Source organism: Erigeron canadensis, chromosome 2, assembly GCF_010389155.1.
Source record: "Erigeron canadensis isolate Cc75 chromosome 2, C_canadensis_v1, whole genome shotgun sequence".
Lineage (NCBI taxonomy): Eukaryota > Viridiplantae > Streptophyta > Magnoliopsida > Asterales > Asteraceae > Erigeron > Erigeron canadensis.
In genome coordinates, this window is record NC_057762.1 from 29,173,899 (window position 1) to 29,189,359 (window position 15,461).

A 15,461-nucleotide genomic window follows, 5' to 3' on the forward strand; every position below is an offset into this window, starting at 1 on the left:
AAAATAAGACAAATAAGTACTGAATGCTAGTTATTAACTACTAAGTTGTTCTTAAAAGAAACCTAAACAACCAGAGAATGAAACACCCAAAGTTTACACCAAAACATACATCTAATACAAAAATACCTTTGATCGGTTAATTTTTAGCTTCTTTATTTTTAGATTATTAGTTTCAATAAATAATGAGTCTTTTTTTCCCCACAGTTAAAAAGTAGAAAGTGTTTCTATTTGTTAATAAGAACTTTTTAACTATATATTTTTATTATAATCTGAAACTCTGAATACTTTAATTCTGATTAAATAAAGAAAAATGATTAATCATTCTAACAAATCCTCATAACTATGTGATTATAACACTTGATGGAATCAAAGGATTTGTGATTAGAAAAAAGAATGAGTATATTACACTTGTCATGATTTAAGCTTTTAGAAATATTATTAGATTATTTATTAAGAAGATTTATCATTTACTCTAAATAAAATTTCCAACAGTGCATAAAGCCATAAATAGATCAATCAATAAATAGTTTCAATGAAATTTATAAATTAAAACTTAACATAATATGGCCAAGTAGTGTCATTATGTCATTTAAGACAAATTCCTCGTATACTTGATCATTAAATTTGATATAAATTAATAAAAACTGTAATAAATTATTGTTTTTTTCTGCTTTCATTTTCTAAAATGATCAAATAATAAATTTTCCCCATGTTGACCTTTGAAAAATTAATTCATTTGATTTTCGGCTTAGGAATGTGAATACATAGGGTTGGGTATAATAATAAAGTAAGTATTAAAGTAAAATAAAATAAGTATTAAAGTAAAACAAATAAACAATAGATTTATGTTCACTAAAATTCACCGTGCATCATGAAACTCATCGTGCATCAATTGGTTCGTGAATCTTTGTCTATCAATTTAACCATGATCTAAAGGTCAAGATCTTGTCTATTTGATTTTACTTTAATACTTATTTTATAATACCTAACCCCTATATAATATATATATATATATATATATATATATATCATGGTTAAATTGATGCACAGATATTCATGAAACAATTGATGTTTGGTGATTTTCATTGAAGAAAAACTTATTGTTTATTTGTTTTACTTTAATACTTGTTTCATTTTACTTAAAATTTATATATATATATATATATATAAATCATATATAAAGTTTAATCTATGTATGACTAAATTTATAGATGTTTCATTGTACATAGTAAGTTAGTACCACAAGTCACTATATTTTCGGTCTTTGATTGGAAAAAAATTATATCAAATTGTAAATAAAAATAAACCAAGTATAATGGTATATTTAAATTTTTATAAATGGTTATATATAATGGATTATTATGGAATAGTATCTCAAATTTTATATATTAAACCTTTATATTAAGGTGTTATATTAATAATAACTAGGTTTTTTACCCGCATGATGTGCGGTTGTTTAATTGATTTATCAAATATTTTAACATGACATTGATAATTAATAAAATTTAGTTTAGTTAGCATAATATTAATATGTTCTTTATTTTTAGGGATAAATGCGTGGAAATGCTGATAATAACTAAGATCGAAAAGTTATAGTGTGCACGAATTTTTCAGTTACTCTATTGTATGCATGAACTATGTAGATACACCAATACAAATAAAAAAAAAAGATATTACAACTACTATACTATCAAACTAAAATTTTGCATAGCTAGAGCAACATACAATTGACCATGTAATAATTTATATGTTTAACAATAGTATGGACCATTTAATTCATAAAACACTTATAACTATTATACCACACGAAGAGTATAAACAATAAAAAAATCATCATGCTTCTTTCATTGTCGATGATTAAAACAAATAACTGAAAGCAAAAACATAGTAGAAGTAACTGACCCAAATAATGATTCAAACCAATGCACAACTTATAAATATGTCGGAAACAAAAATAAAATATTTGACCTATATATCAACGGTCTATATCCGTATTCATCTAAGTTGTTTTTAATATGACATCTTTCTTTTTAATATAAAGTATATAGAATGTTATTAAAAACAATAACACAAGCTAATTATATTTAAGTAACCAACTTATTTGTTGTTTCAATGTTATTAGCTACGACCCCGAAGATGTTGTATGACTGTATCGCGATATAAAGGGGCGGATGTACTTCATCAGAAATGGGGGAACTGCCCCCGGTAATTCTTCTATAACTTTGGAATGTTTAATGTAAATGTTTAGCTTTTAAGAATATATTGGCCCAAAAACTAGACAATGCCCCCAAGCCCAAAATGACTATGCCCTCCTTTAAATTTAAGATGTGATGAACCAGGGAGGCAATGATAAGCAAACGTGTTTATGTGTTTGGGCTTTTTTTCTTTTATAATCTCATATCTACTAGCTAATTAACCTGGGTTCAACCCAGACTTATTAATAAATTTTTTGTAATATGTAATTAAGTTGATGCATGTTTAAAAATTATGAGATAGTTTAATTATACTCATAACCTCAGAATAGTATATCTTATATTTCGAGCAAATATAATTAGTTATTAACCAGCATAAGTTTAAAATTTTGTTATGACAAAATTATTTAAATGATTGAAATTTTGAAAGACCATGCATAAGGTATTAGAGTTTTTTTAAAAAATAAAAACTTATTTTTTATAGAAAAAGCATAATAAATAACAAAAAGAAAAATAAAATAAACTTATGAATCAAAGTGCTTATGATATCATAAGTAAATTAAACAAAAAAACTAAACTTTAAGAAAGAATTTAGAGATGACGAATTATCTATTTTTATAGAATGATGATGTCATAACAATTGTCTTTTATTTTATATATATATACACAGGTTGATTGATAATATTAAGATGAAAAAAGATGGTGTACCTATTTTTTAAACTTGACACATAGTAAAAAGAAATTAGATAATATGTTTTAATTTGCATGAGACTTATGCTTGAAAAAAAATAAATCATAAATCAATTAGAAAATGATTTTAAGTTTTAGATAGGACGATGTCATAAATCAAGATAATAAAAAATAAATAATTAATATAATAAAATCTAATAATAACATATAAGCATTATTTAAAAAATGATGATGTCATAAGAATTTTATTTTATTAATGTAAGAGATATCTCTCTAATATATTTTCTATCATTCGATGTGGGATTTAAAGAACTTTCAAACGAGACGCTAGCTTTATTTATGTTTAGACCACAGACAAAACAAATAAAAGTAATCAAATGTTGATTAAACTAAACTTAACATACTTCATTTAAGATTAAAATTGTGTTACATTTTTTTCCCTTTAAACTTTACTTTTAGAAAAATACAAGCTATAGTATTTTTAGATTATACAACCAACTTTAGTCCACTAAGTTTACTTTTGTGAATTATGAAACTTTTATTACTAATTTGTAGTTCAAAACTTAAAAAACCAATTATTTTATTCATTATTTGTTCTTTGATTGTTAATTTTCGATTAATAGTATTATCATAGTTGTTAAACTCTTACGAGTCGACTCGATTTATACCGAATAAGAGGGGACTCGATTTACCATAATTGTAGTAATACTGTATTACTACAATTAATTAGTAATGTGGTTAATAACCTCTAATCCGTTGATGACGTATGAACATTGTTTTAAGAAGATTTCATAATCTTTGTTGGTTTTAAGGAAATTTTTTTTGCTCCCATCAACAAGTAATCCTGGATCCGCCACTGGCAATATACATATCTAAATAACAAGATATCGATTCAGGGAGAATATTTTGGCGACGATTAAGACATGAAGTCGAGTCACAAAAGTGCATTACCGAGAAGTTGTTCTGTGAAGAGTAAACTTATTTGGACTAGTGAGTTGCGTGATAAGTTCCAGAAAGCAGTCGAAATACTTGGAATTGATAGTAAGATCCTAAATCGATCAAAAATCTAGTTTATCTCGTTTGGTTACCTATTATTTTGGTTAGATTCTAACGTGTTTTTAATTAATTCCGTATGACAGATGCTGTTCCTAAGAAAATCTTAGAACTAATGAAGGTGAAAGGATTAACAAGAGATAATGTAGCAAGTCATTTACAGAAATATCGTATCGTTAAAAAGAGATTAGCTGCTTCACAAAACGGGGTTGTAATTACTTCAAAACTAAACTTGTTAGAGAGCTCAATGACTAATGAAGCAGCATCTTGGATGAACTCTGCATCAATGCTTAATGAACAACCGCAAAATGGTCTATCTAGTAGTAACGGAATTCATAAAGCGACTAATCTTCCAATTTTAGACACTTCAAGCACCTTTGTTCCGGTTGTTGAAGCTTCAAACTTCAATGCTGAATTCGAGTTAGCTTATCAAGGATCTTCTGATTTGGGCGTCGGAAACTTGCTGAATTCTAGCTCTGCGCTTGTGCAGAATCATGATGGGTTTACTTATGGCTATAAAGATTGTTTAGCTGAAGTAGATTCATATAACAATATTGAAATGGACTCATTTTCTGGTGTAAACTTGAACAATGAGATGGAAATGAATTGGAATCATGAGAACCAGATAATCACCGGAAATTCTAAAGGTTCTTGTTTTGTGGAGAACCATAGTAGCTCTGAAAGCAATTATTCTAGACAAAGTGAATTTGTTGAAACGGGCTGGATGTATGGTGCTAGCTCGATAAATAATATGGAAAAGGAGATAGGAGAACATGGTTTAATTTGGAATGGAGCTCATATAGATGATCTTTTATCATGTGGAAGTGATAATCTTAAGTATCATAATATTTCAAACAATCTACCTCTAAGTCTTGATCTTCCAAATCAGGTAAGTAACTAATCCTCATCTAGTGTAAGGCAAACCAAAATTTCGAAATTTGATATTGACTTAGATTTTGTCATGTATATTTGTAGGTTGTGGCTGCAGAAGACTTTCTTAAGAATGACTCGTTTGATTCATATGTAAACGAAGCAACAACATCCAACGATTTGCATCAGACTTTTGATGAATATCTTCATGATTTTGATCATCATTCCAACATGGTGAGCACTGTGTTTTCCTTGAAATTTTGAGTCTTCTATGAAACAAACAATATGATGACTAATTCTTGAATAATTATTTATGAAACAGAACAATGTTACTCCTGGACCACCAAATCAGGTAACTTGATCTTCTGCAATGAAAACATAAGGTTCCAATATCAATTAATCTTGATCTGGCGTCTTCTGTTTTTTGTTCATAGGACGTAAATGATCGTAACTCTCCTAATATTATCCTATTTGGTTCAAATGAAGAACTAACATCCATCGACGAGGTTCATGCTACAGATGGAAATCTTACTCGTTTTGATCAGACATTCCACATGGTGAATATTTCCCTTTTAAGCTATTAATTTATAAATCCATATAAGACATTGTTAGTCTTTTTGAAGGAATTAAAATCACTGATATCTAAATTTGATTTCTTAAACAGAACAACATTATCCTTGACTCCCCAAATCAGGTAACTTGCTAATCATGACATTATGCAACAACAGCAAAAGTTTCGAACTCTTGAATTTGAACTTGTGTCGCAATCTTTTGTTGTAGGATGTGAATGGGCAATACTTTATCGATAACTTTGCACTTGATTCAAAGGAAACAACATCAATCAATGAGAATCAAACTTTAGCTGGATTCTTTCCTAATTTTGATCCTACAACATACAACATGGTGAATGCTTCTCTTGTATCATATCATATGATATATATTAGTCCTTTTAAAACCATCAAAATTACTCATATATGCGTGTTGATTTCTTATCCAGCAAAACAATGATGAACTCATCGAGCCCATATGGAGTCCCGAGCCTATTACAAATGATATGATTCGTCAAGGCTACTTTTGAATTCATATATATTCAAGATGAGAATAAATTGGTTTGTTGTCCATGTTCTTAGCTAGATTTTTAGTTGAAACCCGATAGTGGTTCTATCTGAACTCAAGACTTCGGAGAAGATAGCAAAACTTGCTTTTATTTCCCTTTAATAATATCACATACTTTTTTTTCCTTCTATGATTGAGATTCGATAATATGATCATAAGTCATAACGCAAAGTATTATGACAATAATTGAGATTTGTCAAGATATTTGTTTTCAACGGCAAAGGCTTGTATACACACCGATCCACATAGTCTCTAACATGCCTCGAACAGCAAACAACCTTGATATGTGAGGCATCTTCAATTCTTTACCACGGAGCCAAAATGAAGGCATCTTTCCTATTTTCGCAAATTTATTTCTTAACTTGATCATTCAATCAAAGTTTGGTTGAAATATAGTACTACCAAGTTTTTGTATGAGAACATCATGTTTAAACCATGATTTTCCTTTTTCAATGACTTTGATGTTATCTAAAAACTTGATTTCTCATCTGTAAAGAACTTTGATTGAATTTTCAATTCTTTTTGATGATTAAACATATGATGAATGAAAAATGAGAGTAAATAGACTACCATAATTGAACTCTCATCCTGTTCCACAAAATCGTTGCTGGTCATTTAAAAAGCATCATCCACGAAACCGCCGCAGGAGAAATCTGGTAATGAAATCATGCGTAAAGGATAATGACATAAATGAAAAAGTACTCAAAATGAAAAGGTTGTATAAAAAGAAAGAAAGAAAAAAGATACAACTGAAGTCCTTAAGCAAATTAAAGTCACTGATAAGGTATGCTCATATGGGCAAGAACTTGAACCAAATGCACTACATGAAGGTATTATATATGAAGAGCATGTTACCGGATATTAGAAGAACTACCCTTCAAAGATATTATTGTCGTAGTTAGTCTTGGTGTTTGTAATGCTGCCTGGAAGTAAGAAAAAAAGAAACTAATTCTTTGGATGCTAGACGTTATGATTTTGGGCCTTCAAGTTGAGTGGAGAGGACTCCGATGTACAAGTGTAGAACACACCATGATAATAAAGTTGGATTGCTTATAACTTTTCAGTTTTGGTTTTGTTATAAAGTTAAGCCCACCGATAGTTGGGCCCATCAGATTTTATTAAGCTTTTAGGCATTTCACAATTTACGTAAGACTATATATCTTGACAAGCCTTTTCTCTACCATTTAGGTAGAAAATGAAAACAACCTCTCTATTTAGGTAGAGTTAAGGTCTGCCTACATCTTAGTCTCCCCCATACACCGTCAGAGTATTGGGGCTCAAAACCCACAGAAGGCGGCACTGGGCAGTTTCTTTCTTTCTTTACAATTTACGTAAGACTATATATCTTGACGGGAGTTCGCGCAAAGTGTTTAAAGTTGGAGTTTTGCGAATCACTAATATACAGCTTACTATTACTAACATACATACATGTTACTAAAGATTTTCAATCCTTTCTATCGATTTGTATGATAGTGATAATTAAGATGTATCTTTAATTACTATTTATATACAGTTTAATTAATAGTAACACACATCTTATTAGCTATTAAGATGTATGCCAGTACTAACTAAATGTTAGTAGTAACATACATCTTCTAATTAAGTGATTGTGATGTAGCTTATCTCCACCATCTAGAACGGAGCCATGGCGACTACCAGCGAAGTCCGTCAAGTAGATCACTTCATCATCATCATTCATAATGACCTATTACCCCCACTAACTACCTTATTAATACCCTTATGGGCAAAGCTCTCTCTTCGAATCATGGTTTTCGCCGACGGTTGTGGTGATGCTAACAACGGGGAAGAAGACCGATGGAGTTGGTGGTGGCCGGGAAGAAATAAGGAAAAACCACAACCAGTAAAAGATGAAAATTAAACGATTTGCATGTTTAATACGATAATCTTCCTATATATTTAATTATATGTGTGTGTATAGCCAAGGTTTCTGGGGTCTCACCACCAGGCAGCGTGAAGAGTCGCTAGCCTGAGAGGAAAAATTTCTCTACATGACTAAGGGGTTCTTGGACATTTACCCTTTTTTTTATATATATATTTGAAAATTTGATTTAAGATCCAATATTATAACATAAAGTTAGAAAAGTCACAATTTTTGAAAAAAATGTATCTCTCGATTTAAAAGAGTTGAGAAAATTTGAATTTTGTATATTTACCAATTTAAAATGTGATCAATGTGTTTCTCTTTATATAGATTATTAGATTGTGAGTTTTGGGCTTTGTAGGTTTCACTATCACTTCACAAGTTCACATCCGCCCAAAACAAGCGAGAAAACACATAAAGATTAAAAGTGAATGTTGTAGTCTTCTACTCTTCTTTCGGCCCAGGCCCAAGTCAAAGAGAAAAATAATCTGTGTTCATTTGTTGACTATTGAGTGCTGTCTGTGTCCTGGGTCCTACTCCTACGTGAGAGTGAGCTAAACAATCACAAAAAACAATTAAAATAAATGGAAAAGTTGTGGTTGGCTGTGTGGGTTCAAGGGAGCAACCAAAAATATCAAAACTTTCTAAAAATGAAATTGAAAGGTGAAGTTCGGTTGAGTGGTTGGAAAAGGTGGGCCACCAAATAAAAAAGGAGAGTCAAATTAAATGAATTGCAATGGAAAGGGGTGGATCTTCGTGGCTAGCTGTGAGTGGCATTTGATTAAAACAAAACATAAATTTTCGAATGGGTTGTCCCGAACTTTTTAAGTGGTGTATTTATTTATTTATTTTTATCAAATCTATTTTGAACTCTTTTTTTTTACCTCTAAAATTATCAAGATATTATGATTAATTTACAACATATCTATACAAACTAGCACGGTACCCACGCAATGCGACGGTGGTTGTGGCAACAACGGTGTGGTTGTGGGGTCGACTGTTGTTGGTGGAGGCGGCTTTCGAGCAATGTATATAATTGATGTAAAGGTAGTTGATGTAAAAAGTTAATGGATATATTTTGGTTAAATGACTGATATTGTAATTTAATCATTAATGGTATTTTAGATAATTCTTTCATAACTTATAAAAAGAGAGCTGTTTTATTTATTCAATAGTATAAAAGTATAGATTATGTGTATATGGGAATTATGATTAAAAAATAAGGATATTTTGAATATAAAAATGCTGAATTTCCTAAAATAGAAGAAGTAATTATGTTTTATAAGGGGTTATTTATAATAAGTAACTAAAAATACATAAATTTAGGGCCTTATAAATGTCAGGGTTAAACGTTGTCTTATCTATGATTCAATAAGTTACACATTTAAAAATTTTCTGTAGTCATTAGATAGATATAGATTTTGTAGCCTTAAGGTTACGACCACTCTACGTGGATTTTAATTAAGTCGTTTATGACTCTAATCTATGAATCTATGATTCAAGGAGCTAATCATTTTAAAATTTTTAATGAGTTATAAACTCGAAATAATGTGGAAAATGGTTTACTGAACAATCTTTAATATACAAAGGAAGGTATAGTTTTAGCATATATCAAATTACTAACCCAAATACAAATAAATTATCACATGTGTCAAATATTGGATATTCCTCTTTATCTCGTGACAAGAGTTTTACCAACAAAGATGAAAATCTATCTACATTTAATTTTATATTTGTACATTAAAACCCTTAGGGTGGCCGGAGTGGGTAGGGGAGGGGACCGGTACCGGTGGGGTGGGGAGGAAATTGGGGAGCGCGTGTGCCGGTTTTGGTGCCTCTCATTGTAACCGTTACTAATTTTTTTTTTTTTAATGAAATACCTCATTTCCATTCATACATGTACATATAATATATATATATATATATAGTGTGGTTTGGAGGGTGGAGAAGACGAGCACAGAAGACCACAAAAAGTCAAATATATGTAATTTTAGTTTTACATTTTACCTCTTGGACTTTTAACTTTTTATTAAAATAGGTTAAAATTATATTTTTTATAATATTTTTTTTTTATTTCTTCTAACATACTATCATATTGTTTTAATTTTGTAGTGTTTAAAAAAAAAAAATTTAAATTTGTTTATAAAGTGTTTAATTTTGTAGTGTTTATGTTTTTTAGTTGTACTTTAATTTATTAAATAAAAAATTTAGTTTTTAAAAATAAATAGAAATAAAATTAAATAGAAAAGGGTGGGGAGGGGGTGGGGTGGCGAGGTGCTCTTAGAATTAGGGGAGGGGAGGGGAGGAGAAGAAAAATCGGGGAGGAGTGGGGAAGCTCTCCCCCCACCCTTATAGGAGTAACAAACTTTCACAATATAACTTTAGAATGGTCACTTTTAGAAATTCAATTGCCAGGAAGATTATGAAATCGATTAAGTGGATTCCGGCCATTTGTTACATTCATATAGTTTTAGAAGAATTTTTAAGTTAATAATTAAAAAAAAAAATTTAAAACTTTTATCTGCTCTTTAATTTTTGCACAAAAAGAATCTTTACATCATCGGCGTAGGCATCTTTAAGTATTCAAGCTTTTGATCTACGATTTTATATTTATATATATACTAAAAACCAACTGGTTTTTTTATAAGTTTCTATGCACATAGTACAACTACACATGCATGCAACTTTGAACTCTTTACCTTTTAACCCCCTAAAGATTTTACCTTTTACATTTAAGCCCATCACCTTTTACTACTTTACATTTTAACTCCCTAAAGTTTTATCTTTACTTTTTAACCCCCAAAGTTTTTTCCTTTTACAGTTTAGCCCATCAACTTTTACGTATTTACCTTTTAACCCCTTAAAGTTTTTATCTTTTACATTTTAGCCTATCAATAAAATGCTTTATTGTTACAATGTCAAATAAATGTTTGTTGGTGACTTTATCAAATCTGTACCAAAACATTGTCATCTGAAAAGATAATCTACTTGAGTCTCGCCACAAGGTGTATAATATAATATGCGGCGTGTTTAAGCTTAATGAATCATTGTCCACAACGTTACTATAAAAGCTCCGCGGCAACGCGCGAGTGTTTATTTTTAGTATACTTCTAAAAGGCAATTGCCTCTATTTTTGACAATATATACTCAATATGCGTGACAATAATTGGTGCGAAATTGGACCCCTATCCCTTGTCTCAAAGCTTGATATTTTTGGTGTTGTAGTCTTGGTTTATGACTTTTATGGTTTAAGGTTTAAAGACAATTCATGGTCAGTATATTTTATGATATTATGTAATGGAAATGAGATAATGAATGAAAATGACTTCTTTTGTTTAATTAAACAAGAGCATGAAAATGAAAAAAAAAAAAAATAATAATAATAATTCTCATTCTCTCTATTCTTTTTAAGAATTTGACATAATGAAAATGTTTCTCTTTTATTTTTAATTTTGATGGGTTTTTATATACTAATCTTAATTATTTAATAAATAATAAAATAATTAACTTGTAAAAAGTTTATTATTTATTTTTTCACTTTATTTTTAATTTTTTTATATTAATTTTTTTTATACCATACAACATATATTATATATCTTATATTAATTTTTTTATACCATACTTTATTTTCTTATTATTTACTTTTATATATATATATATATATATTTTATAACGCTTTCAATTTTTATGATTTCATCATATCAAACACCTTATTGATTACTTTACCACCTAAGAATATGGTTTTGCTTTTATTTATAATCCAATTAAACGGAAGTAACTCTATTTCATCAAAAGTAGCCTCCGACATTGTATTTCATCAAAACTAGGCACTATATATCACCACATAATTAACTTCATTCTGGTCTAGTTAAATGAGAAGGAGATTGAAGCAAATGGATCCACGTAGAGTGGAAGGAACCTTTCGCTTGTAACCAAAAATTCATCTCTATAACATCTTTTTCTAAAGCCTCCAAAAGCATCACTATATGTAAGCAACACCAAAAATCGATCCCGGACGTTGGTGTCACATCATTTTATTTTATTTTTCATATCTTAATTTACAGACTTCACTTTTAACTCTGATATATATATATCCTTTCCACATTGAACGACGATGTCCCATTTTATTATGCCGTGAGAGAAGAAAAAGTAATAAAATGCTGATTTTCAACGAAAACTCAATACAATATCATATTTTAATACGAAAACTCATCATTATAATCAAATATTATATATAAGAATATAGAATATAAATTCTTTTTTAACATTACTAACTACTAAGTTCACTTTTGTGGCTTTTAACGAAAAAGGTTTAGGCCACAAAGGAACAAAAATATAGAAAGTGAAAATCAAAAAAGAAGGAAAAAAATAAAAAATAATTCACACTTGCACAAACAAAAAAAAAAAAAACCCTACACATTCCATAAAGACATGTCGACGAAAATATCCATATTATTATCGACAAAACTAGAAGAAGTATACCCCACCGTCTGATCAATTAGTGGTGGTACCATGAGTGCCTCCGCCATGCTGGCAAAAAACCCTGGCATCCCAAACACCTCTTCTTCATCCATATAATTATAATTATTATTATTACTTATCTCCGGCCTCCGTTGCTCAATCACCACCACTACCTCGGTATATCTAAACGCCTCCGCGGCCTTTGCCGCGGCTTTTTGTATATCTTTTATCTTGCTTGATTCCGGGACAGGTAACCTGTATACCGAGTCCCGGAAATTGAGACACGCGGATGGACCCCGCATGGCTAAAACTGCCACGTCATGTGCTCTAGCTGCCATTTCAGCATTTGGATGTGTCCCTAGCCATACCCTAGACTGTGTGTCTGGATGTCTCACTTCACAAACCCATTTACCGTTGTTTCTACTTCTTACTCCTCGGTAAACCGGGTGTCGGGTCACCTTAAACTTCTTCCTCCCCGCCGGTTTTTTCGGGTTTTCTGAAGCCAACATTAGCACTTCTGGTTCAGAAGAGTAATCAGAAGTACTTAGAGATGAGGTTGTAGTTGTTTCATGATGATCAATGGGTGAAAGTGAATGAATGATATATTTAGATTCGACAAATGAATCCATGTATAAAATTAATTGTAGCTTTTGCAATTTACTAGTGAATGAAGTTATTGTGGAGCTATAGCTGTAAGTTAATGAAATGCAAATGGTCCACTATTTATATGGATGGGAATAAGATATTTTGTCTAAATATAGTGTCCAAAGTTTAATTGATGATATTGAAAGATTTGTTATTATAAAATAATCTAAGTTTAATTCGATTGTGTCTTTATATTGAACGATTATTTTGTTATTATAAAATGTAAATAATATTAAATAATTAATAGATATTTTTTTGGATTAAAAACATACAGTAGGTAACTAGTCCGATATATGTTAGTTGCATTATAAAAGCTAGACTTTATTACTATTAATAATAATAATGATGATATCCCACAATATAAAATATACTCCTATTTACACAGTTATACATTACGCGTTGTATATGTGTTAAGTTTTGTTTTCAGCCTTCATAAACAGTTCTGCATATCATTTCTACTTAACAGAAATTTAACATTGAATTATATTTGGTTATAGTTTATATACTCGTATCAAAGTAGATATAGATATTAGAGATTTAGAGAGTAGGAAGACACGGGCGATTGAGTAGACCTGAGAGAGCCCCCATCAAAAGCCGATATCTTACCATTAAAAGCAGGTATAAATTAAGAATTGAAAGTCATGCATCGATATGTCCCAATCTTCCAAATCTGGTTTAGTTATGTAATTAGTCTGACCCAATTGTTTCGATGATCGAGCTTAAGGAATTCAGAATCTATCATGTTACAATATTGTTTTCAACAGTTAACGTATATTGTTTTCTGTTGTCATCCCTTTTCTATATCATCTTCTTCGATCGATCTAGCTATATCTTCTTTCTCATCTATCCGTCTCGCAGATTTGTTTAATTTCTGTTGTTATCATTCACAATATCCCCTAATAATTTCAATCTATATATGTTCATACCTCCATCTAGCTAACTCCTATTTTATTTCCTCGCTATTTAATTTCTTCCCATATTAATGAATCTAAGTATTCTACAATTCAAATCTTTTTTCTTTCATCACCACACTGTTGCCTTTTTTTTCCCCTCTCTCTCTCTCTCTCTCTCTATATATATATATACACCAGATGCTAGCTTCCTTCTTCTAGACTTTTTCAAATAATGTATTACTAGAATATAAAAAAAAATATTCTTCTTTTATACCCTATTCTCTTTTCGTTATTTTTCTCTTTTTCAAAGATTTCTGGTCCAGTTTCTTAATTTGCAAATCTTAAAAATAGATATAAATTGTCTCATCGATCTCATAAGTACTATTTCACTTGTTGATATCTTTCATTAAACACTTTGGTAGAAAACTTAATTGTATGATATTATATTTGATCTACTACTATACTACACATGATCGATAGTGATAATTAATTGCTCTAAATCTTCCAACTGCATCATTTGTCACAGATTGAAGAATACATATCGGGTTGAGAGAATACCGACGGATTCATCAAGCTCAAAAGATTTTAGAAGACTTATGACTAGATCAAGAGCTCTCCGAGCACTTACAGGACACGCCTAGCTAGCGTACGTCTGGAAAGTGGAAACTATATATATTATATATATATATTCTATTTTATTTAATGAACAGGTTATGGTAGACCAAAATATATATATATATATATGCAGGTGATTGAGGAGGAGATAAACTTAAAATCATGGACCCGAAAAAGCTTAATCTGATCGAAAACATGACTTTTGACAGGAATGATATATACTTATTAAAATTAGGGTAGACAAATGGGAAGTATAGACTTCCTTTTGCTTATTCATAGGTTTCTAGAACGAGCTGATCGAGGATTACCAAACTATACGTATTATTTGGGATCGATAAATTTAGCTCGGCCTAAAATAATAGCGCTTGATTTGTTCGATCTCTAATATATAGGAATACTTTTAAGTATGAAAATTAGGGTAGACAACTTGAGAGTGTAGGTTATAAGTTTCCAACGATCTTGCTTGTATTTATTAATCTGGTTGGTTTACTTGGTTTTGGCTAAACTGCATTTTTCACGAAGTATCCGTCAATCAATACATCTTGATTCTCCTTTGCTTAATTAATAAATGTGTTAAGTTGTTTGATTCGTAGAATTCGTTGGAATTCAATGAAATTGAAATTTAAAGTTCATTTCATATCATGTTTAGTTGAGATGAAAGAATTCAGATTTCATTTCATAACTTGTTTGGTTCATAAAAAAAATAATAAATTGGAATTAATCCTTCAATATCCATCATACGAACAAATTCACGATTTTTTTTTTAAACATCGTGTTAATAATTAGTAGTTAGCATTCGAAACACAACATTGACATCTAATTAGGCAGTATGCGTTACTCAAACCACGCATGCCTGGGATAAAACCCAGGATTCTCGAAAACCCCCCTAATAATCCACTCTTACAAATGTAGGAAATGAGATTCGAACTCTGTTGGTTTTTTCTAAGGTCAAAGACCTTACCAATAGGCAACCAACCCATGGGCACAAATTCAAGATTCATTTGGCTAATTGAATGAAAAGTTTTGAACTCAAATTAAATTTAA

General features: G+C 30.1%; 1 protein-coding gene and 1 long non-coding RNA gene across 3 annotated transcripts; one reads left to right on the forward strand and one right to left on the reverse strand.

Moving 5' to 3' along the window:
- Window positions 1-12,170: 12,170 nt before the first annotated feature.
- On the reverse strand, window positions 12,171-12,965 carry LOC122586489 (dehydration-responsive element-binding protein 1E-like). Its single transcript, XM_043758473.1, has one exon. It carries the CDS (start codon window positions 12,891-12,893, stop codon window positions 12,216-12,218), a length of 678 nt encoding a protein of 225 aa, XP_043614408.1. The 5' UTR covers window positions 12,894-12,965; the 3' UTR covers window positions 12,171-12,215.
- Window positions 12,966-13,400: 435 nt separating this feature from the next.
- Window positions 13,401-14,724, forward strand: LOC122586491. 2 transcript variants are annotated; one of them, XR_006322012.1, is made up of 3 exons: window positions 13,401-13,527; window positions 14,329-14,448; window positions 14,551-14,724. It is a non-coding gene; the product is annotated as an uncharacterized LOC122586491 (long non-coding RNA). The 2 variants fall into 2 exon arrangements; XR_006322011.1 differs by lacking the exon at window positions 13,401-13,527 and adding an exon at window positions 14,145-14,235.
- Window positions 14,725-15,461: the final 737 nt, after the last annotated feature.

What these genes read in the sequence shown, in the direction of transcription:
- LOC122586489 (XM_043758473.1), bottom strand. Translation starts at nt 12,893, where the DNA reads ATGGATTCATTTGTCGAATCTAAATATATCATTCATTCACTTTCACCC.